The 25,872-nt window shown below is 41.2% G+C and overlaps 1 protein-coding gene across 1 annotated transcript in view; it reads right to left on the reverse strand.

Annotated features, from left to right (window-relative positions):
* Nucleotides 1-434: 434 nt before the first annotated feature.
* The window catches only part of SH3BGRL (SH3 domain binding glutamate rich protein like), a 56,391-nt gene continuing 30,953 nt past the window's right edge, over nucleotides 435-25,872 (reverse strand). The window contains exons 2-4 of the mRNA XM_073360932.2: nucleotides 17,654-17,839; nucleotides 10,890-10,970; nucleotides 435-4,037 (exon numbers count right to left, since the gene is read on the reverse strand). Of these exons, the coding sequence (XP_073217033.1) occupies nucleotides 4,005-4,037; nucleotides 10,890-10,970; nucleotides 17,654-17,839 (300 nt within the window). The 3' untranslated portion in view covers nucleotides 435-4,004. The remainder of the gene's footprint in view (nucleotides 4,038-10,889; nucleotides 10,971-17,653; nucleotides 17,840-25,872) is intronic.

Below are 25,872 nucleotides of genomic sequence, written 5' to 3' on the forward strand. Positions count from 1 at the left end.
CACGTGCACAAAGATAGCAGGGTTGGGCCCTAAGACAAATACTTTTTTTATCATCTTACAGAGCTGATATACAGAACCTCTCAATAAAGGTGAATGTTAGATTTCTGTCCCACCTACTTAGTATCACTGCAGCAATCACCAGATTACAAAAATGAACTATGTTTTAGTTTAATGTAACATCAAACATGTGACCCACTGTCCCTCCTGCAACTGGTAAGAACATACTTATCCCCACTCTTATAGACAGGTTCAACCAAGTTCAGTATCCACTGTGGCAAAGCAGGCTAGGTTGTCTAACAAGCTTTACTACAAAAGGTGCTGAAGCTGGTTGACCTATCCATACACTCTAGATCAGTGGCGCTCAACCTTTCCAGGCTACTGTACCCTTTCAGGAGTTTGATTTGTCTTGTGTACCCTTCCAAGTTTCATCTCACTTAAAAACTACTTGCTTACAAAATTAGACATAAAAATACAAAAGTGTAACACCACAATATTACTGAAACATTGACTCTCATTTTAAACCAATTGGAATATAAATATTGTTCTTACATTTCAGTATATAGAGCAGTATAAACAAGTCATTGTATGAAATGTTAGTTTGTACTGACTTCGCTAGGGATTTTTATATAGCCTGTTGTAAAACCCAGCAAATATCTAGATGGGCTGATGTACCCCCTGGAAAACCTCTGTGTACCTCGAAGGGTACACGTACCCCTGGTTGAGAACCACTGATCTAGATCAATTGGATTCAACATCAGTTTGGGGGAGGGAGTGTAGATGTGGGGTAGGAACTGTATTTGACACACATTTTCTAACACAGATCATTTAAGTGGTGTAGATACAGCTATTAGATTAATAATCTTAATTCCAGCAACAGGACACAAAACTATTAACATGAATTAATAGTAATGGATGGGGTAAGGAAATGTGTGTACTACATTAATTTTGTGGCTGCTACAGATACTGAAATTTTAAAGCAGCTCTTTTGGTTGAATATCCTCAGATTTGCTTTGCAAGCTAAACAAAGAGGATCCTTTCCAACACTGAAAATACCAAGCCGAAAACACCCAACAAAAATCAAACTAATATAATGAGAAAACATTCTAAAACCAATTTATTGGAATGATACATCAATAATTAGTAAGAAAGAAAAAGTTTGATGCCTCGTCACCTTACCTTCTATACAGAAAAAAAAGAGGCAGGAAGAAATTAACAAGTTCTCCTTAAGATACAACATCCACAATTGACCTAAAAACATAGTAATGTGAACAACAGAACCAATGTGTTGAGACCACCACACAGGTATATTTTCACCTCCGTCACTCCTAAACATGCATGAAATCTATATTAATACTAATCTGAGTTCTTCATACAGGCCAAAACAAGAACAGACCACTTAGATATTTTTCAGTTTGTGTTCATGCTTTGTCCCCCAGACACCGGAAGAAATAAGCCAGTCCCTGTCTTCACACTGCTTTCCTCAGGAATGCAGATGCAGTTTGAGTGTTACCATCTGGCAAAGAGGAGGGACTGGAAGGGGGAACGACACTGCTTTCTTAAAACTTGGCAACTTTCTCAAAGATCAGAAATAGAGATGACCTTGTTTCAGAATGTTTTGTGTCACTGAGCTGACAAAATTTGGCAATAATTTTCAGTTACAGCTTCCTCAAATAATAGATGCAATTCACAAAAAGTAATGCCACATTTTGTTTACACAGGAAACACAGCAAATCAGCAGGAGTGTGTCAAATTCCATTTTCTTCACAAAACTCCTTTCAATATTCTTATTCATTTCCTCAACTCGTCTAGTAGGTTTAGGCATAGAAGAGATACTGCCAATAATACCAGAGATCTTATATAGAAAGACTAAGTCATGCTGAATCATGGAAGGCAGACAATTGATTTAAAACAACAAAAATAAAAAACCCAACAAATAGTCTCCTCCACTCCCCCACCCCAGCAATTAATAGTAAACCTGCTAGAGAGAAAGCACAAAATATGATATGGGTTCATCCTGAAGATTAGGCAACATTTAACTGTCCTACTTCCATACAGACAGGGAAATGGGCCAGGCATCTGTAAGCAGAAACTACAAAATGTCTATTCCCAGGCTCAAAATTAGAAAAACATGGACTAAATGCGAATGTAACTAGACACGTTCCAAACACCATTACAGGCCCAGTCCTGCTCATGCTGAAATCTATGGGAATTTTGCCATTGACTTGTGTGGGAGCCAGACTGCTCTCACAACAATGCAAGGGAAAACATTTCTCTGCTACTTATTTAGGTGTTGATGAAGACACCTCTACCAGCTGGGGAAATGCAGAGCCCAAAAGAAATATGCTGGCAAGAGGAAAATATTTAATTATTCTGTTGTAGAGTATAATTAACTCTTTACTTCTATCCTGTTACTAATTTTGGATCTTAGAATTATAAAGGTCTCAGGAAGCATTTTAAAGCACTGCGTAACTTTTATTGCATCAAAATAAGTAACTGCATGGCCAGGATATGCTACGGTTTGCAAGTGGCATAAAACCTTTATAAGTCTTTTGCTGATCTATACCACCTATTTCTATGTTGTTATAAAGCAGATGAAAATAAACTGTGTGTGCTGTGCTTGTAGAATGCCCCTCCAACTACAGTAAAGGCTACATATCACTGTTTTATGGTGTTGATGCATTCGGGAAGTAAGAGTGGCTTATACTGTGCAAAGTATATTTTAAAATCACACATGTACATTTTAAAACTACTCCTTACCACTTCAGGTGCATGTATGGTTAGGCTTTTAAATAGGTCTTCATGATTTTCCAGTGGATGGCCATAATATGCAAACTATGTGAATGCCCTTTTGCCAAATATCTGATGTATACCTAAGGCATGTAATGGATTAATATTGCACTTGGTGAATTCACTGATACAGAATGCTGTTCTTTAATAGGATTCACTAATTCCATGGCAATACAAATCAACTTTTAAAACTTGAAAGAAACCCCCCCCCGCACCACACACTCAATTACAATACTTCTTACAACTCAAACATTTACTTTTAGTTCCTCATATGAAAAACTACTATATGCAACTAACTAGCAACGACTAGAATGTGCAACCAAACGCCTAAACTATAAACAATGTGAACTTGTAAACTATTACATGAAAGGCATTAGCTCTTACATGTGTAAGGAAATGCCATTTCTGGCCATTTTGGCTTATTTGTGACACTGCCTAGGAATTAGTGTACTTTTCACTGAAGTGCACTAAATCTAGTACACAAACATATAATCAAGTCATGGTTAGAGAGTTATGTGGTGAACATGCCAATGGAAATGTTATCCACTGCTCAATCTCTTTTTTGTGGAAAGGGCCCACATTGGTCACTTAAATGAGAAATACATGGCAACGGGTTTTTTTAGATCTGTACAATGTGTTACAATACAATTTCAAATCTTCATTCTACAAATGTCATAATTTCCATAAGCGATTACTATGGTTACTACGCTACACAACACTTACAATTTCATTTTAAACCACTATTTAAAAAGACATTGAGAAATTACTGTATTTTTGTATTGTTCAATAACATTTGAGGCAATTCAGGCACTAGAGTTATTTGATAAGGTTTTATGTTGTTGCTTGTTTTCCCCTATGTTTAAATAGCTGGATCTCTAGGTGTAAGTTTATCTGCATAATTAGTACTAAAATAGGTTTTCTTTAAGCTTACAAAAATGGACACAATTGCCCAGACATAGTTTAAATGACTTTAAATCAATCACTTCTAATTGATTCAGTTTCCTATGCTTCCAACTTTGCAATAGTGTCTTCCATGCTCTCTACCCTAATGTTCCCATGTTCACCAGGTTCATATTTATATTCATATATTGTGGATGCTGCAAGCACCAATCAAAATGTTAGAAATTAAATCTATTTTTCTTGAAGCAGAGACAATTTTACTATTTTATAAAAAGCTGTGGAAGTTCCCTTTACAGAACATTTAAGGCAGTTGAAATTCATGCTTGCTGCTTCGCCAGTGCTTCAGCTTCCTGAAATAATAAAATAAGGATTAATGAGTACTTTATCAAACGTAGCAACCTGTATATATTTTTGTTATGAGTGGACATCTGTACTACATGATAAAAAAATTCCAGTGATACATAGCCAAAAAAGCAAGTCGCTCTGAGCCTTTAAGTCAAATGAAGATCTTCATTTACTTCTCTGGGGCAAGGTCCTCCCATACACTGATAAGGGCCCACTCCCCTAAAGTGGTAAGTATCCTCAACTTCCACTGAATTCAAATAGGAGTTGCAGGTGTAATCAAAGAATGCATGTTCTTTCCACTAGCTGCTAGGTTTTCCAGACCATGATAGGTCATGTTTGCTATCCAAACTGTGTATTAAAAGTAAAAGATCAGATTTTTCATATTTCCTTTCATTATTCACATTAGGCTACAAAAAAATGATTAAAACATTGTTAAAGCCTCGAGGATGACAAGACTTTCTGAAGCATGACTGCTAGGTAAGATGGGGGGGGACTTTGTATAAAAAAGAATGAAGCAATTTCACTATGGAAATATAAAACAGGTTCTTGTTGAGATTTAAATTAATACTATGATGCAGTGAGAAGTGGCTAGTTAACTTTGTCATAACAGAAACAATGTAACAAACATGTCAGCTAAGCTCTAGAATTGCCTAGTAATGAGAATTTTCAGAAGAAATGTTTTTAAAAAAATACCCCACGCCTTCTGGTCTTCAGAAGGAAAGGGAACAGATTGACAAAATGGAGGGAATGCAAAAGGAGACTTACTTTTCTCAAAATAATTTTTGCTATTGTCCTCCTTATTTCTTAATGAAAATGAAGATTAAATTTAATTAGATTTTAATGCCAACTAGATCCACTACAAGTTTCTTCACACTAAGGGCCAGATTTCCAAGAGCTCAGCACTCAGGACCTTCCACTGTGGTACGTATGGCCAGATTTTCAAAAACAGGCCATCACACAACGTGCTGAGCTTTTTTGAAAATCTGGCCATTTATTTTGGTGCTTAAATGGGAGTAGAGCTCTTTTGAAACTCTGGCACTACATCATGAGTGTGAACAGTTACGTCTATTTTATAAATATGCAATAAAAGTAAATCAATACTCAGAAAAGGGAAATCTATGCAAAATTTTTACAAAATTCTTCATGTGAAGGAGAAGAGAAGAGACACAGTGAATGACCTCAGCCAAAGGGGAGTACGTGCCCTGCATATTTCCATTATCTGTACGATTCTAGGGCTTTTTTGGCCATTTGCCTGTGTATCATATCTTACTCCCTTTAAATTCAAGAGTGTGAGAACAACGTGTAGCTCTGCACTACTGATTCAGGTCTCCTATACTCCCTGAAATCTGTGCTCTGCTCTGATGGCAGAGAATCAATCACCTGGTGGTATGGGAGGCATCCACACAAAGTTTATTCAGTGGGGAGGTGGCAGAGGAGGAGGATGGGAAAGAAGCAGAGAGAAAAGAGGGGCAATAGGACGGGGAGGAAAAAGATGCCCATGTTTTCCAGAGAGCAGCAGTATCTCACACAGCAGCATAGAACAGATGAAAGGTGTTGTGCTTCTTGTCAGTTTCTAGCAGCTCCCTCTGGGCAGATGCCAGCCTGCTATGCCAGAGGGAAAGGCACCACAGTCCAGGCCTTTGGGAGCAGGGAACTCAGAACACCCCTCCCATCACAAAGTGCACTCCACAGTAAACACATTGACCTTTGAGAGAAACAGGACAATCAACTTCCTCTCCCTTCTCAGACCCAGTCCTGCAAGATATTTAGGAAGGGCTCAGCTCTTCAGAGGACTAGGCCCTTGTTTGCCCACTATCACTCTCCCGTTTCAAATCCTTCCTTAATGCTAATTTCTCCCATGATGCCTTTCACTGAGTACACTGTCAGCCCTTAACAAACAATGAGTCATAAGCTTTAACTCCTCAAGTCATGCATGCGTGGAAGAGACCAGTATCCCTTGAAGCCTGGACAATAATTGTATCAAGCTGTCTGTATTTAATTTATTCCAGTGTTATCTATAGGATCATGTATTTTCCCCCTAGGTGTGCAGAACATTGAACAAACCATTGATGCTCAATAAATAGCTATTTGTATCTCTAATAATGCTGCTTAGGCTTGGCTTTTAATGCTATTCACTTTACATAACACCCCTGTACTGCTGTCAAACAAATTCCCTGAACCTCTCATGGAACACAGAGGGCGTGCTGTCAAAACTCATCTCTCCCAGATGTGTGCGATGCAGCTGCTCTGATACCTCCTTCCACTTTACATAACACTCTTCAAAGGGATTATGTAGATAGCTATTATATAATGTAGCCAAGCATGGTCCCTCCAGCTGCAAGGATGTTTTCCTTGTCTGCCATACTCTGATATCCAAACATTTTAAGGTAAATTCCTCATTTTAACCAACAGCCTATCAGTTTGATCTGCTAGCATTTAGTGGGAGCATACTTGCCAGAAGTTAGGCTGATAGCAAAAGTAATAGCAATTCTGTGCGTACAAAGTCACATAGTATAGGGTTATCTCCATTTACTAAATGGTCCCCTAAAATTTAGGAGGCAATATAGGGATTAAATAAATAATGCTACTGCGTCTGTTTCTCTTTTTTACAATGATCTTTTCCTTCTAGTCACCCTTAATCAGGCTGACAAATGGCCACGCCCACCAGTGTGTTTTTCTTCACTGCAGTTATTAAGTGTCGGTCAAAGAATTAATCAAGTGCGTTATGTCAGATGTGATGTTTCTACACGGGACATCAGAGATGGCCCCTTACAGGATCCAGCCCTCTAAGTGCCCACCAGTCCCACTGAAGCCCACTGACTTCAGTGGGAGGGGAGCATGCTCAGAACCTTGCAGGATCAGGCTCAGATTGAGCAATCTGCTTCTACTGATACATATACAATTCACTGACTTCAGTGTAACAGAACAGAATCTGGCCCAGCATGTTTTTGTCTTTCAGTCTGACTGAACTCCTTTGGGGGAACATCAAATGCAGAGCCCAAGTAGGCAGGCTGTGTGCGGAGAGAATTCTGAGCACATGGTGTGCATGTGGGTGTGTAAGAATTCTCTTGCCGCAGCAGCTCCTGCTCCAGCAGCTCCGGCCGGCTCCCAAAAGCCCTGTGAATGACAACGATCATAGAGCCCTCAAGGAGCCAAAGTCTTTACTCTACAAATTGGGCCTCCTACGTGGTAGCAATGCACTGGTTGCACTGCACGCACGAACCTCAATGCCTGGAGGGCTGAGTGATTGGGGCTAGTTTTTGTGCATTTGTCCAAATTCTGTTCAATATTCTGCAGGTGCTCCCAAAACCTGACATGAGTGCATTTAAAATAACCCGAAGGAATGTAAATAAGTATTGCATTGTGTGCAATTGGCCTTTTGACCCCAGTAAACATTAATATGGGCATCTAATACTGTCTTTTGTTACTCTGGAACTTTGTAGATCTGAGACAAAAGAAAGAATGGGCCATATTCATCACTAGTGTCACTCCACTGTTATCGATAGAGTTACCTCAAGAGATTAATTTGGCCCCCAGAATTTTGACCCTCGGCCTGACCTCCAACTGCACCTGTTAATACTAACTGCACACAGACTATCTTAACTCAGGTGTCTGTGTGAAATGTATGCAGAATGGAGCATTTCAAGTCACCTCCTAATTCTTAAATAAAGTTTATCCATGTGAACAAAAGGGCTGGTATTGAAAACCTTGACAGTGACCCAGGGATCCTAATGCCCTCCAGTAAAATGCATAAAGCATTCATGTCCTATCACATCAAAATCAAGGGAGGAATTCAGTTTGGTGGATCTGTATTACAGCAACCCACTTTATAAATTGTAAAGAAAAGAGACAGCTTCAGGCAGCGGAGGGTGTGGAAGAAAAGAACATTCTAAGATTGATCTCTCTATGGCAAATTGGTTGCAAAACACATGAGCAGCATATTCAAGACATGTTCCGTTGCAAAGTATTAGTGGCTTGTTTATTTGAATTTCTCGTTTTTTTTTTTTTGTTTTTTTTGGCCTTTGTTTCAATTTCTTTTCCACAGGATTTCTAGTGAAATTTACTAGAATGGAAGTTCCTCTGAGCAGGGATTGTGTCTGCCTATGGGTCTGTACAGAAGACACTGTCCAAAGTCAAGAGGCATCAAAAACTAATGCAGGGCCTGATCTAGCTCCTATTTCAGTCAACAGGGGCTTTGCCATTAACTTAAATGGAATCAGGATTGGGGCCATCGTGAAGTTACAAAACCAATGTTAACTGTTACAGTAACAAGTCTGCACACGGAATCATCCTGATCTAAAGGAGGGGGTGGGTGTGTGTGTGTGTGTGTGTGTGTGTTGGGGGGTGGGGGAGAGGGAGAGAAGGGTAGACAAGCCTCTTGGTGAATGCTGCATCCTCCAAATAAATGGAGCAGTAATGCCCACGTTCAAAGCAAAAGTCTTTAGAAAGTGAATGTCAGATCCACTGGAATACATATACACAGCAACCACAACACATTAACAGACAAAACACGATATTACCTATTGTGACTGGACAAGAGAGCTATGAACAGGCTTGCTGCTTCGCAAGCACCCCCTTATGACCTGCAGGTCACTATACAGGCAGTCTACCTCAGTTTCCCCTCAATAACTCACAAAAGGATTCTCTCTGTTCAGAAATCTCTCTCCTTAGGGTCTGGTTTTATGGGCATGACATTCAAAATAAACACACACACAAAGTCTATCCATAGCCTTAAGCTGAGCACAGAACCTCGTCTCTGAGGTACTGTCTCAAAACTCCCCAGGTGTCTCAGGAACTTTCATGCTTTAGCAAGCCCCTCCCAGCCCTTCACTGCTGGGGCAACTCCCCATACTTCTCTGGAGTCTGCTCTCCCTAGCCCTCTGACTTCCAGGCCCAAAATTTTCCCCACTAGCAAAGGGTTTCCTCCAAGAGCTTCTGGCTCATTGCATTTCCTCTGCCACAGCTTCCTTCAGTTCTGTCTCCTCAGACACTCCCCACTCCCTGCAGCTTCCTGCTGCACTTTACAGGGGAATCATCTCATTCCTTCTGAAGTGTGCCTATTTAGTAACTAGTAGGGCTTCAAGTGATTAAAAAAATTAATCGCGATTAATTGTGCAAATAAAAAAAAATTATCCATTAATCATGCAACTAATCGCACTGTTAAATAACAATAGAATACAATTTAAATAAATATTTTCAGATGTTTTCTACATTTTCAAATATATTGATTTCAATTACAACACAAAATATAAAGTGAGCACTGTACATTTTGTATTTATTTTTTATTACAAATATTTGAAATGTAAAAAAACAAAAAATAGCATTTTTCCCTCATTACAAGTACTGTAGTGCAATCTCTTTATCGTGAAAGTTGAACTTAAAAATGTAGAATTAGGTACAAAAACCCCCCTGCATTTAAAAATAAAACAATGTAAAACTTTAGAGCCAACATGTCCACTCAGTCCCTCTTCTTGTTCAGTCAATCACACAAACAAGTTTGTTTACATTTGCAGGAGATAATGGTGCCCGCTTCTAGTTTACAATGTCACCTGAAAGTGAGAACAGATGTTTGCATGGCACTGTTGTAGCCGGCGTTGCAAGATATTTACATGCCAGATGCGCTAAAGATTCAGACGTCCCTTCATGCTTCAACCACCATTCCAAAGGACACGCATCCATGCTGATGGCGGGTTTAGCTCGATAATGATTCAAAACAATGCAGACCAATGTATGTTCATTTTCATCATTTGAGTCAGATGCCACCAGCAGAATACTGATTTTCTTTTTGGTGGTTCAGGTTCTGTAGTTTCCGCATCAGAATGTTGCTCTTTTAAGACATCTAAAAGCATGCTTCACACCTTGTCCCTCTCAGATTTTGGAAGGCACTTCAGATTCTTAAAGCTTGGGTCGAGTTCTGTATCTATCACATTGGTACCTTCTTTGCGTTTTGTTAAATCTGCAGTGAAAGTGTTCTTAAAATGAACAACATGTGCTGAGTCATCATCAGAGACTGCTATAATATGAAATATATGGCAGAATGTGGGTAAAATAGAGCAGGAGTCATACAATTCTCCCCCAAGGAGTTCTGTGACAAATGTAATTAATGCATTATTTTTTTAATGGGCATCATCAGCATGGAAGCATGTCCTCTAGAATGGTGGCCGAAGCATGAAGGGGCATATGAATGTTTAGCATATCTGGCACATAAATACTTTCCAACATCGGCCACAAAAGTCCCATGCAAATGCCTGTTCTCACATTCTGGTGACATTGTAAATAAGAAGAGGGCAACATTATCTCCTTAAAATGTAAACGAACTTGTTTGTCTTAGCCGTTGGCTGAACAAGAAGTAGGACTGAGTGGACTTGTAGGGTCTGAAAGTTTTACATTGTTTTGTTTTTGAGTGCAGTTATATAACAAAAAAAAATCAACATTTGTAAATTGCACTTTCAGGATAAAAAAGATTGCACTACAGTACTTGTATGAGGTGAATTGAAAAATATTATTTATCATTTTTACAGTGCAAATATTTGTAATAAAAATAATATAAAGTGAGCACAGTACATTTTATATTCTGTGTTGTAATTGAAGTCAATCTATTTGAAAATGTAAAAATAATATATAATAAATTTCAGTTGTGATTCTATTGTTTAACAGTGCAATTAAAACTGCAATTAATCACAATTAATTTCTTTGAGTTAATCGCGTGAGTTAACTGCGATTAAACACTAACCCTAGTAACTACGACTGGCTGGCCCCCCGGGGGCCTCTAGCCTATAAAGGGTCAGCTACCCTGTTAAAAGAGTGTAAATAAAAGTTGTATTCACTAGTCTGAAACAATACAGAATACCACCTACCTTTGAACCAGGAGGAGCAGTCAAGCCTAAAAAAGCATACACTGCATTATTCTCTCTAGCTTCGAAGAAAGCTTCATAATCCTTCATGGGAGAGAAAGAGAGAGAGAGAGAAAGATTATGAGCCATCCAAAAATAATAAAGGATTAGTTCGATACAGTTTACCCAAGCCCACACTGAGAAAACTAAAACTTTTCAGGACTTGTGTGGTCTAAAGCACAATTCAGAGGGTCAGTTCATATTTCCAGAACTAATTCTGGTATCCGTAAATTTAAAATGATGTACTTGCAAAAGATGCCAGCATGGCAACAGATAAACCACAAGCAGTGACAGCTTCACCAGTATGCCTCAACCTTGGGAGCACCACATTCATGGCAACTCAGTGCTTGGTCTCTCTGCTGTAACTGCGCCAGATGGAGGTGGCAAATGCTGTGGCATGGACATGGCTCTCCACAAGGACAGAGCTGAGCCCCCTAATTTGTTTCATCAGGGGAGATGTCAAAGTGTTGCTACTAATCTGAGACAGATTCAAATCTATTATTTGAAAATGAAATCTACACTTCTTTGAGGTACTAATCCTCAAGTCACAGCCTTGGCATTACACTGCCATTGTTTTCAATGATTTTGTGAATGTGAATGCACAAAGCAAGTGGTTCTCCTCACTCTGAAGGCCAATATCTGCCTTTACACACTGCACATGTATTGGTTAAGCTTGCTGTGAGGTAAACTCAGTTAATGCACTAGCTCAGTAAACACGAGACGTATCTGCCTTATAATGTTTGGTGCTCAATTAAAGTTACAGAACTGCAACACTAACATACACAGCCACTTCTAGGGAGGAAAGGGGAGGTGGAGTATGAGGGAGAAACCACCACCACCACCCACACACATACAGAGAGTATATTTTCTGACACACAAAATGCAAGTCTGCCCTGAGCACAGAGACTCTATGCTCATGGGTCTGATAAGTGTGGAAAGAGCTACACAATGAAACTGGTTTTGACAAACACAGTTGCAAAACACTGGCTAATCGCGCTTCGGAGGCTTGTGTAAGCCACCCATCATTTCGATTACCACACACATCCCTAGCTCTGATTTCCAAAGTCACATTACAGACCTAATGTAGGCTTTTTTCCTACCCTTTCTCCCCCTTTTCACTGAAGCTGTAACACTGGTTTTCTCTGCGTCAGATGGGGATGCTTTTGATGCAAGAATCCTGGCGAGCCATCTAGCTGTGGAATGCCAGTAATACAGAGAATGCTGAGTTGTGGGTTGAAGTTAGTGAGGGAGCTGCCATTGAAGGCAGGCTGCTTCACATGCCCCTCCATCTACAGGCAGAAGCATGGGAAATGAGCTGAATCCGAATGCTGTAGACTGGAATCTGCAGGGGAATGCTGTGGGCAGGAGCAATAACCCGTGAGGCTCTGTTGCAGTTGGGAAGAGAGGGCGGAACAAGGAACTGCCAGTTTGCATGAACTGGAGATCGGAGAAGTTCGATTGCTGTTAAATTTGAATGTGTAACTTTCAGGTTTTCGTTTTTTAAATAATGTGTACAGATTTGTTAAATCCTCCCTATAGCCCTTCGGCTGATACATGCTGGAATCGTTTGCTAACAAGTGTTTTGATTGTCCTGCTTGAGCATGGTCCAGCAACCCGATTCCTAGCACAACTACTAGGAAAGCAACCCTTTCAGCTATAGAAGAGTGTGATTCTTGCATTGCAAGTCATTGATGCATACAGTTTATAATCACAGCCTCTCTGCTGTGCATGTTGCTCGTGTACACACAGAACATGCATCCCCAGGTAAAATAAGCAGGTACCAATTCATGTTTACAGTGGAACTGATAAAAATAGAAAGGTAGGTAAATTCCTGCAAGCTGAATTCCTGTGATTTGGATCCAGCTATCCAAGCTGATGGCGTCTTTCCTAATAACTGCCAAGTAGAATCATCATTCAGGAGAATTTTTACAGTAATAGAGTGCTTGCTGCTCTCTTGGCATTTCTCCTCTAGGTGATGATTCTTTACATATAAAAAGAAACAACATCTATCTTAGCCTATTAGGGCCTGAGCAAGTAGCTTCATCTCCCATTAACTTCAATGGAAGCCAGGGATCTCATCACCTGGTAGGATTAGAACCTATGGGAACCATACTCTAGACCAGTAGATTAGAGTACCAGAAATCTCCTGTATGATGGGTAGAAAAATCTGCCTCTCTGCCACTTGATCCATTAAATCATTTAGATAAGAGAACTGCAACAGATCTCATTTATCTGGACTTCAGTAAAGCATTTAATACTGTACCATGCAGGAAATCATTGGTGAAGCTGGGGATTAGTACAAGCATTGTAAAGTGAATAATTGATTGGATAAATGGGAAACAAAAATGGGTTGTGTTGAAGAGAGAACTATTGGGCTGGAGTAAGTACTATTGGGGTTCCCCAAGGATCAGTCTCGACACTGATCTTATTTAATATTTTCAATAATGATCATGGCACAAAAAGTAAGTGTGCGCTAATGAAATCTGCAGATGACAAAAAGTTGGGAGGTCTTGTCAACACAGAGAAGGATCGGAGTATTATACAGGAAGATGTCAAAGTCAGATTCAAGACTCACTGAATTTGCACTCTGCTTATTAGCAAAGCGCTTTGCCAATGCACCCAGATATATGTGAGCCTCCTGCAAAAAGCTCAAGCCAACCCATTTATACAGACAAGCCAAAGCCAATCCAACATAGGAGACAAAAGGAAGCAGAAACTGACAAATATACATACATATCTTATTTGCATACTAACGTTTACCAACCTCCTAGATCAGTAGGAGCTCTAAGTTAATTAGTTTGAGGACCCACTGTCTCACACTCCTTAATGTTTCTCTTCCTGACAACTATATTTCAACAAATCTTTCAAGCAGCATTTCTTTAATGAATTATAATTTCAATATAATTCATTCTACTTTCACAAAGACCTGGAGGACTTTGAGCACTGGAGTAACAGAAATAGGATGAAATTTAATAGTATAAAGTACAAGGCCGTGCACTTAGGGACTACTGAGAATTTCTAATATGAGCTGGGTGCTCATCAGTTGGAAATGACAGAGGAGGAGAAAGACCTGGGTTTATTAGTTCACCACAGGATGACTATGAACAACCAATGTGATGTAATCCTAGGATGTACCAGGCAAGCTATTTTCAGTAGTGATAGGGAAGTATTAATGCCATTGCACAGGACACTGGTAAACCCTCATTTGGAAAACTATCTACAATTCTGGTCACCCATGTTCAAGAAAGATGAATTCAAAGTAGAACAGGTGCAAAGAAAGCTACCAGGATCAGGGGAATGGAGAGCCTATTTTATGAGAGGAGACTACAAAGAGCGTGACTTGTTTGACCTAGCAAAATGAAGGCTGAGAGGGAATACAACGGCTCTCTATAAATACATCAGGGGGGTAAACACTAGGGAAGAAGTGTTTACGCTAATGGACAAGGTTGGCATGAGAACAAATAAGTATAAATTGGCCATGAATAAATTTAGGCTGGACATTAGAAAAAGGTTTCTAACCATCAGAGGAGTGAGGTTCTGAAACAGCCTCCCAAAGGGAATAGTCGGGATGAAGAACCAACCTAGTTTTAAGATAGAGCTTGATACATTTATGAAGGTGTTTGTATGACCATGTTGCCTGCGATAGGAGGGGGACTGGACTTGATGACACAGATGGTCCCTTCCAGTCCTAGGTCCCTAAATAGAGGGCTGACAGGCTCTGAGGAATGCAGCAGTGCCACTCTGGATAACATACTACTTTCTTCTTGATCTGCTGCATTCATAAACACTGAAAGCTACATCAGCAGGTGCCTCTAAAATCTAACTAGTAATGACCTAAGGAGGAGAGGACACATATATGTAACTGCTTTGCACGGCTGTGCTACAAAGCTTTAAAAATCTCCTTGTAAGGAGGAGTGGACTCTGGGATCTTCAGCTTAGTCCTAGTCCTACACTCAATGATATTTGAAACCATTTCCCCTGGAGAACATAGGGGCCTATACTGTAAGGTGCCAAGCGAACTCATCTCACTCAGTGGGAGCTGAGGGCACTTAACAGTTCCAGGAGAGCTCAGCACCTTGAAGGAGCAGGTCCATAGTTCCCAGACTTCTCATTGCATTACGAAACTTGAGAACCTCAAGTGTCAAGGGGCCCTTCCATGTATCAAACACGGTACAACTTCAGTGCAGCACAAAGCCCTGTCAGTTTGGGCGTCCTAGCCAGAGAGTCCCTCTAATGTAGTATTTCCATTGCCTGCCACAGAAGTGATGAAAGAGAAAGAACTCATGTTGTGATATCCCTGAGGTTTTAGGATCCAGGCCACCAGTGATTCAGGAGGACTCAGCAATTAAAGGTTAAGGAAGAGAGATGGCTGAGGGCTTTAACTGTATTCTAGCCTTGAGGGGAATCTCCTCCTATTCTCTTGGAAATTAGGTTTTGTTTTTTACTTAATGTTTTTTCTAGAGCAATCAATGTAACTGCCAGTAACGCCTTCTCCCTTCTTGTTTCATGTTCATTCTTGCTCTCTTCAAGCTACATGTATCACACTTTTCTTCAGTCCTTCTCGCCAAGGTTCTGGCTGCTCAAGACCAAACTGGACTTAGCATGGCTGTGCTCCTGTAGTAGATCCAAAGCTCAACTATGGGCAACTAACCAGAGGAGAGAGAACCAAATGCTCAGCTGGTCATTTGCAGAGGACACTGGAAAAACCTTTGCTCAGTACCCAACAAACAACAACAAAATACAATATAAGCAAATGCCACCAAACCAGGGAGAAGCAAAGAAGAGTGTATTATCAACTACTCTATAATTCTGTGCCAATCCTCATTACTGTATATGGAACTCTGATTCAATGGTGATCAGTACCCTAGAAATATGCATGACAGAGAGGCATCCCCCATCATTACAGTTCCATAGTTTTCTTCATTCCCTGTGCTAAACCACTGTGTAACAATGCCATGCTTCATTTGACAGCTGCAGCTCTGCAATGTAAAGGTGGCTGCTTTTCATTGGTAAAGGACATCTGTGTAGTGACCCTGCAGGTATACACATGGGCTCTGGAGTGCTGTGGGAAAGAAGATGATACTCTATATAATTGCATGCTGTTATGAATGTTATCGGAGAGCTCTACAAAAAAGATTTCAGAGGGGTAGTCATGTTAGTCTGTATCAGCAAAAACAACGGAGTCCTTGTAGCACCTTAGAGACTAACAAATTTATTTGGGCATTCGCTCCAATCCCTCAGACAGAGACAAACACCTACAGGATCTCTATCAAGCATTCTTAAAACTACAATATCCACCTGCTGAAGTGAAAGAACAGATTGACAGAGCCAGAAGGGTACCCAGAAGTCACCTATTACAGGACAGGCCCAACAAAGAAAGTAACAGAATGCCACTAGCCATCACCTACAGCCCCCAACTAAAACCTCTCCAGCACATCATCAAGGATCTACAACCTATCCTGGAGGACGATCCCTCATTCTCACGGACCCTGGGAGACAGGCCAGTCCTTGCTTACAGACAGCCCCACAACCTGAAGCAAATACTCACCAGCAACTACACACCACACAACAGAAACACTAACTGAGGAACCAATCCCTGCAACAAATCCTGTTGCCAACTCTGTCCGCATATCTATTCAAGGGACACTATCATAGAACCTAACCACATCATCCACACCATCAGGGGCTCATTCACCTGCACATCTGCCAGTGTGATATATGCCATCATGTGCCAGCAATGCCCCTCTGCCATGTACATTGGCCAAACCGGACAGTCTCTATACAAGAATAAATGGACGTATCAGACATCAAGAAATGTAACATTCAAAAACCAATAGGAGAGCACTTCAATCTCCCTGGACACTCAATAACAGACTTAAAAGTGGCCATTCTTCAACAAAAAAAACTTCAAAAACAGTCTTCAATGAGAAACTGCAGAACTGAAATTAATTTGCAAACTTGACACCATCAAATTAGGCCTGAATAAAGACTGGGAGTGGCTGGGTCACTACAAAAAGTAATTTTCTCTCTGTTGATAACTCACATCTTCTTTCAGAGTAGCAGCCGTGTTAGTCTGTATCCGCAAAAAGAACAGGAGTACTTGTGGCACCTTAGAGATTAACAAATTTATTAGAGCATAAGCTTTCATGAGCTACAGCCCACTTCATCGGATGCATAGAATGGAACATATAGTAAGATATATATATATATACACACACAAACACACAGATAAGTTGAAAGTTACCATACAAACTGTGAGAGGCTAATTAGTTAAGATGAACTATTATCAGCAGGAGAAAAAAAACTTTTGTAGTGATAATCAAGATGGCTCATTTAGACAGTTGACAAGAAGGTGTGAGGATACTTAGCTTAAGGAAATAGATTCAATATGTGTAATGACCCAGCCACTCCCAGTCTCTATTCAAACCCAAGTAAATGGTATCTAGTTTGCATATTAATTCAAGCTCAGCAGTTTCTCCTTGGAGTCTGGTTTTGAAGCTTTTCTGTTGCAAAATTGCCACCCTTAAATCTTTTACAGCTAGTGGCCAGGGAGGCTGAAGTGTTCTTCTACCAGTTTTTGAATGTTAGGATTCCTGATGTCAGATTTTCTGTTGCATCTGGCATATGCTATAGTCAGAGCAGTGACTATAGCATATAGTTAGCAGCAGGATAAAGTCTGGGAAAGTCAGAATGGGGAGGCCAAGGAGAAGCTTAAAATGGTCTCTTACCCCCAGATATCGGCTATCATTGAAGATGCGAGGGGGCAATGGATTTCCACTCGTTGGTCGGCTCTCTTCCGGGACATTCTCTCTCATCCATTTCCGGTTCTCCTCATTGGCTGCAATATCTTTTTCTTCAAATTCAATCTTGTTGGCTTCCAAGAAGCCTAACACATCTTGCTGCTGTTTTTTGATCTACAATAAAAGATGTGCAAAGGGAGAGAGGGAAATAAACTAGTCAGTGATCAAACAGAAGCTCAAAGGCAGAGCAATCTGTCTGTGCAAGTCCAAGGGTGCAGGTCACTCCGCACGGTTACAAATTCTCTCTCTAGGCATAGTTACTGCCTTTAAGAGAAAGTCCATTGTACATCTCTCACTCCCACTTAATATTCTTTTTAGTGTACATTAGTGCAAAGTGCCACAACGACAACCCAGGAAACCAGACCCTGCACAGAAAAGATAAAATGTGGGTCACTACTACTCAAACATTCCCTAGTGCCCAGCAGGGTGCTGCAAGCCCTGTAGTAGAGGAACTACTTCTAGTGGGGGCAGAGCAGTTTAGTCTCTATGTCCACTGAATCTGCAACTCCTCTGATGAGGCTGCCTACCAGTATTCCAAATGTGATGATAACTTGTGTGTTGAGGATACCTGTCCTCTAGGAAGTACGCTGCGACTTCTCTCCACTCTCCAAACCATTTCACATACAGCAGTGAATGGCCATCAGATAGAACTACTTTCAACCACTACCAAAACTTGGGCTGCCCTCCTAATGTATTTCTTTGCTGGTCTAAGATTAGCACATTCTATAATATACTGGATTGATTAGTGGCTGACCTGTATATGGATAAGAGTCTTACTGCAACCATCAGCCAAGAAAGTAAAAAAAAAAAACAAGTATATAGGCCTCTCTCCTGATTTCTTTCCCAACGGTTACTCCTGGTGAATTCTGTGGGATTGCGCACTCGCAGAAAATGGCAGGGAAGCAAAGGGAAGCTGGGGGGAGGGGTCATGGGCGCAGTTCTAGGGGGGGAGACTGCCCCTCAAACAGAGGCAAGGCATTAGGGGGGGCACATGGGGTTGCATGTCACTCTTCCCCGCCCCCCCCCCCCCCATTTCTGCAAGTGCAGAGCTGCCCAGCTGAAAGAGGCTGCATCTGGGCTCCGCTGAACCCTGCCTCCTGGGTCCTAGTGCCAATCATGCTCCCTTTCTGTGTGCTGTGAGCCTTCCTGTTTTCTGTGCAACAGTGAGTGCCCACAATGGAGGAAAAGGCAGTGGGGAACGAAGGAAGAGTGGAATAGGTTATGGGAGAGGGAAGAAGAGGGGAAAGAGGGGAAGGTTGCGGGAGGGAGGTTGCGGGCAGGCGGGATCCCGGCATGCAGCGTCCCTTCGGCAGCAGCTGGGGCTTCCCCGTTAAGCAGGCACTTTGAACCCTCACCTTGACAGGCCCTATTCTCCTATACCTGGACCCCTCTGACGAGCTCCCCAAACCCAGACTCTGACCCCACTGATCCCCAACCAGCTGCACCTGGACCCCCCCCCAATCAAGTCCCACACACTGAGCCCCCCACACCCAGATCCCCTGCTGAGCCCCAATCACCTGGATCCCCCGCAAAGTCCTATTGTCCCTGCACCCGGAACCTCCCAATGAGCCCCTGTGCATCCAAATCTACCACTGAGCTGCCCTTACCCAGACTGCCCCACACAGAAACCTCTCACCCCCACACTTGGATCCTGCTGGGCTGAGCCTGCCCAGCCACACCTGGTGCAGAGAGGCAGGGCCCCGGGGTGTTTCTGGGGTAGGCCCAGCCCTTGCACTGTGTCAGGGTCGGGTGCAGCCTCACTGCCAAGTCCCTGTACTGGGGGATGTGCGGGCTTCATGGTTATCTCCCACATCAATGCAGCCAGTGGCCTGTGATCCCCACTGCCATGCTGGAGTCACATTTATTGATAAATAAAATTTGAAGAATTTTAAAATATTGAGTGCATAATTTATTTTTTTGGGCGCAGAATTCCCTCAGGAGTAAATGGTGCATGTGTGCAGCCCACTGCTATATCTGTAGGCACAGGTATGTCACAACCCATCCTTCAAAAGCAGGTATCATTTGAATTTCCCCTTAATTCCCTTGAAAACAAATAGAGCCCTACAAAATTGTAACCCATTGTTTCTAACACTCCAGGGATTACAGACAGGAATGAGAATAGTCCCTCAGAGAAATCAAATATTGTCCAAAGAAGAGCTGAATCCAAATGCTAGATATTTGTATTGTATTCAACACACGTGTGTTTGAGTCAACACGGAGGATTACTGGAATGTAAAAACAAGGCCCTCAAAGGACCACAAGCTCAGAAAATTCAAAACCCATTTTTCTTCTGTACTTCAGAAGTTGGAGACTCAAGGTATACGCCACACCATCACATAATGCAGAGTAATTTAACAATCATTGCCTATAATGAAGAGTTGCTTCTCAGCAGGCCTGACTAAGCCCCTTGCCTGTTACACCAAGAGTTGAGTCTCTTTCAAAGATATCATTCCGTTTGGCTTCCCATATGATTTACAAGACATCCTTTGAAAGGCATTGTACATGTACACCTGTGAGTATTCTATACACAAACAGACAACCAAAATATTCCCTCTGGCTCTTGAGCTAGAAGAGATTCTTACTGTAAAAGATGCATGCATCAATATACCAGGGCATATTTTTAAATTAGGAGGTTACACTGAGAAAGACATTTTTTTAATTTCACATTTTAGTCAGTTATATCTGTCCAAAGACAAAGGGAGGTTGGTGGTCTTGCGGAGGCCATACCAATATGTCTAACGATTATCCAGGTAACTGTAGTTTATTAACTACAGTCAAGTTTGCTGAGGAGGTAGTTCATGGTGCAAGCCTCTGACTTAAAATACACAGACCCAAGGCAATTACAGGTTCAAGTTCCAGGAGGATTGACTCAATCTTTCATCCTTCTGAAACAGACAAACTGAGGACCATACAGCTTACTTACTATGTGTGGATCTTTCAGCTAAGACCCTACAACACAGAGGTCCTGTTTGCTCAGCGATTACACTGAAGACCCCTTGGCAATTTCCATAAGATATGAGGCTTGCTCAATTGTTTTTGGCCTAAAAACCTCTCCTCCCACCACTTCTGTGCAGTGTGCTGACTGGCTGCTATCCCTCCACTCCAGAGTTGGCCAAGTTTCAGCAGTGCTATACAGGTGTCTGTTGGGAAGGGCTTTGTGACGCCCATTAGAATGAGTGGTGCTACACATCAGATACTGGGTGAAATCCTGACCTTAGTGAAACCAGTGGAAGTTTTCCATGGACTTCAGTGAAGCCAGGATTTCACCCACCATGTTTATCATCATTGTTCAAGTATTCTACAACAATCCTTATTCCCAGAAAATATACTTCTGATATTACATCCACACAAGCAATGGGAACATGTCCATGTACATGGTGGGGGAAGAGGGTTACAAACTCCTACTCTTTTCACAATTATTTTTTCCTTCTGTCTGTTGTGAATTACTCAGAGCTGGGCTTTTCATCCCTGCCTTCATTTCAAGGGAAAACTTTAAAGGAAGTGTATGGAGCGAACAAGATCCATTCACATCCAATCCAGTGCCGCCCCTATGCTCCCACGTGACACCAAGTGGAAACAGGGATCTCTACTGTGAAAGATTTTGACGGCTTCACATGAAAGTTGGCCTTGATTATTGTCATTCATGAAATATTAGTTTCCTGATCAAGAGACTTCTTCTGTTTACGCTCTGGTTTGCTTCTTTATGATTATACCCGGATGAAGGAGACTGTTTTCAAGGATAGGTATGAGTTATAACGAAAAAGCATGATTTAACAGTAAATTTGCCTTCTTCGTACTGCCTCTTTCCCAGTGAAAGCAGCTGAAGCCCTGGCTTTAGCCTAATTAGTGCATACTGACAAAAGCTGAACTCCATACAGATGTTGAATTACTTCTAATTCAGGTCAGATACCAGACTCCCCAAGCAGCCTGTCCATATATGGACAAGTAAAAACACACAAACCCTCAAACAAGCAGATATGAGGTCAGTGGACAGGCATAGGAGCTCCAAATATGGTAGCTGAGCTCCCCGGCTTGCAATAGGACGTTTAAAAAGAAAGCAACAGCCACAAACCCTAGCTGACCGTAAGATCTCAGATCAGAACATAATGCCTATTAGACCATTTACTTTAGAGCAGGGTTTGTATATTTTATAGTTTGCTTTGGGGAGTAAAAGTTGGACCCTTTAAGCACACAGGGTTGAGTTTCTGAGGTATTTAAAGGGAAAATAGCTACCACAGAAATACATAAGATGTCTAGCCATCAGAATACAGCATCTCAAAAGATGCCATTGAACTTGGTTGTGTAATTTCATATCTAGACAATTCTAAAGCATCTATTTACTCAAATTTTAGTGGTTCCTTTGTAGCCATTAAAATTCATTGTATGTCGATCCATAATATGGTGCAGTTCCATGTTTAGCTAGATATCACTTAAAAATCCCAACAGTTTATTTATAACAACAGCACTTTAAAATCATCAGAGGGCGCCCACTGCTGTAGTCTTGAAGAAGGCAATAATGTTCCCCTGACTTCATCAGGAGAGCTGCTTGCCTGGAGACTGTAAAATCCAAAGCAATAATTATGGCTCAGAATATTGAGTCAGTGGAGTAGTTCATAAACAGGATTAAAATCTGGATGCAAAAACTAAATATGACAATATTGCTGTGCATTAGCTGAAAAATCACTGCTAAAAATAAATAAAATGGTCAGGTTAATACCACCTGGTGGAAGTAGTTCACATTCTAGGTTAAGCACAAAAGCATTTTTCAACAGGCTGCCATCTGCCTCCAAGAGAGAATGGAAGGAGAAAAAGGGAGGCAGAGAGGAGATTCTTCTCAGCCAAGTTATAAAGACCTAAAAAAAAGGTTTTAAGTGTTGCATTTTCCCCACAAATGTTCTAAAGGGCACTTTGACAAATGCCAACCTTGAATAGCAGAGTGGCCTTTATAACTGTGGGCTGAGAAGAGTACCTAATGCACTGTACTGGCCTGGGTGGATGATCAGGGCATTTGCTTACTTTAACAAAAACCTCTGGATTCTCCATAACTTAGCCATTAACAGCTTACAAAAACTGATCTAGACAATTTCCAGTAGCCTCAGTTCCTTCATCTTCAACAAGGATGAATATAAACAGACCCTAATTGGAGAGAGAACTTTAAAATCTTTCAGTAAAGATTCACAAAGCCACCACCTTACTCTCTTACCAATCTCCTGTTAAAACCTACCTCTGCCGTAAATGACAACAAATCTCTACCATCTGGAGGCTTCTAAGATTATCACAAACTTCTATCGCTAGTTTATGCAATCATGCCCACCTGTATTGTTACCTCATCACCCCAAAACCCCACTTTGCCTGTTTACCCTCCAGTAGTATCTTGTCACAATCCTAGATGGTGAGCTCTCTGGCACAGGGACTGTCTTTAACTCTTTTGTTCCGTGCCTAGCATAATGGGGTCTTGATCCCTGCCTGGGGCCATCAAGGTGCTACTGCAATATAAATAATAAAATGTCCTCCAAGTACCGTTCTTTATATTAGGCATCCAATACTCTTCACCAGATACGTAAATCATACAGACAGCACAACTGTGCAGAGGTGCTGAATGCCTACAGCTCCCATTGACTTCAAAGTTTAGCTATGAATCACCCATTGAAGTCAATGGGAGTTGTAGGTGCCCAGCACCTCACAGTACCTGGCCAAGAAAGATGACATGTTTCCAATATTTGAAGGGAAGATTTTATTCATATTATGTGTCTGTGAGATACACCTGTCTGTTGTCTCAGTGTTTCCTTGTGCTCCCATGTCTGTCTGTATCACCTGTTGTCTCTTGTCTTATACTTAGATTGCACACTCTTTGGGGCAGGGACCATCTCTTTATTCTACGTTTGTACAGCACCTAGCACAATAGAGTCTTGGTCCATGGCTGAGGCTCCCAGGTGTTACTGCAATACAAAAACAACAATATTCTTGATTTCTTTTGCCTTATCTATGAAGGTGAAAAAAATTGCAGCTGCTGGGGAGGAAAAAAAGTGTATATTAGGCTAGGCCAGGCGTGATGGAGAAGGCAGTCAGAGAGTAAGAGTCTCAGCACTGCTGTCAGTCACCCTTCTTGAGATGGGAAATAGTTCTATTTCCAAGGCAGCTGACCATAAGAGTTCCCCTTGAGCAAAAACAAGTGACTGCTGCTGGAGTGGTTGGTGGTTTGCCAGTGTGGAGTATTAGGGTGTAATCTAAGCCGTCAGAACCTAACTCATTTTACTCTATCTGATCAGTACAGTCAACACCGCCTTCCCAGTTCCTAAAACAAACATTTCAACCACAGTGACAGGATGCTTGCATAACTGTATGAATGCCAGAATTACTCCTGATCGACATCATCTCAATGACTGGGTACAGTTGTTGCAGAGCTGCCAACTTTCATTATTCTATCACATCATTTTATGTGCTTTTAAAAAAAAGATTCTCTTGATTTCAGATGCTCACATACTACAGCAATATAAGTACCTAGCTACACCAATATACACTGCAGCAATCTCACTAAGTTTTGACTCATTCTAAAGGGCCACAGTCTCCTATTGTTTTCAGTAGGCCAAAAGCTAGGTAATCCTTCAATAAAGATGACAGTCCTAATGTCCACGTGTGGACCACGCAGGAGACAAAAGCCTGAGACGCTGGGAAAATACACTCTGAAAATCAGCTCTTTTTCCAGGCCTCTCAAGTTGGACATGCAAAAAATGGAGGCACCCAAAATCACCTGCCACTTTTGAAATTGTTGGGCTTAGTATAGTCAATGGCTGTCATGTTTTAAATCGTGTTAGATGTCATGGTTAAGCATAACCTGCTAACATGATGTTAAACACAACTGTCCTTGTCTACGAGTGCAGAGACATGTTTACCCTTTCCCAGCCCAGAAGATACATGGGAATGGGTGTGGAAGGGTAGGGACAGTAGAGAGACTGAAGAGAGATACTAAAGGAATGGGGTGATCGTGAAAACAAGGAGTGCAGGAGGGAGGCTGAGGAGAGATAAATGTGGGGCAGCAGCACAGAGACTGAGGAGTGTACAGGGGAATGTGAAGACAGAGAAGGTAAGAGAAATATAAGGTGGGAGGGAGATTGTGGGACAGTCATGGGGGGAAGCGGAATGTGAAGTTGGAGAAAAGGAGAGAAAAGGTGGGGGCTGAGTGAATGTTGCATGCAAGCTGGACACAGAAAATTGATGGGGAGAGAAAAAATGACAGTAACTGAAGTCCCAATCTGAAGTAGCCATGAGGAAGGCCTGCGTTTGTGTATGCTCCTTTAAGGATGAACAGTCAATTTAAAATGATCACAAAGTGGGGGGAGTGGTCTTTCCCTAAACAATCAGTCACGGGGCAGAACAGAATGAAAAGTGATTTATTATGCTTTTTTAATCTCCATTTTTAAGCCAGACTCACAATTTTTGACTGCTGATAATACTGCTCTCACAAAAGCTATGTTTTTTTCCTTAGCATTTCCTATCTAGATGATTTTACTTTTCTTCCCCATTAAAACACACAGTTGCCTAATCTCAAAAACACCTCTGCTTCTGCTTTTCAGTGTGACATTCATTCTGCAAAATATCTAGAATTACAAAAATTAGAGGAAATCCTACACTTGTTGCTCATGTTCCTAAGGCAGCGCTGAAAGGAATAATTTAACCACATTAATTTATTTCCCTGTTTGACTTCATCTTTCATTCTCTATTCTAATGAAGGAAATACCCTTCCATTAGGTCTTATTTAAAAATAGTTGGATGTTATGCAAACTACTGTTATTATGAAACTGGAACCTTTGGAACTCAAAATCTGCATTAAAAACATTACAAGCCCACCAATTCTTCATTCCTAGTTCATTCAGACCACTCACTCAAGTTAATGGAAGTTTTGGGAGCACAAGAACGCTTTGTTACTGTGCTCCGGGATGATGTTTAAATAGTCCGTTCTCTAATTCATTAAAAAAAAAAAAAAGCTTCATACTTCTCCCAGAGCATTTTTTATTACTTGACAATCTACTATAATCTCATTCCTGTGATGAGGACACACACACACACGCACAGAGTGAAATTAAAATTATATACATACTAAAAACTGGTTTAAGAGATCTTAAGCTTTTAACATAACACATGCATAG

This window comes from Lepidochelys kempii, chromosome 9, assembly GCF_965140285.1.
Source record: "Lepidochelys kempii isolate rLepKem1 chromosome 9, rLepKem1.hap1, whole genome shotgun sequence".
In the NCBI taxonomy this organism is placed as follows: Eukaryota; Metazoa; Chordata; order Testudines; family Cheloniidae; genus Lepidochelys; species Lepidochelys kempii.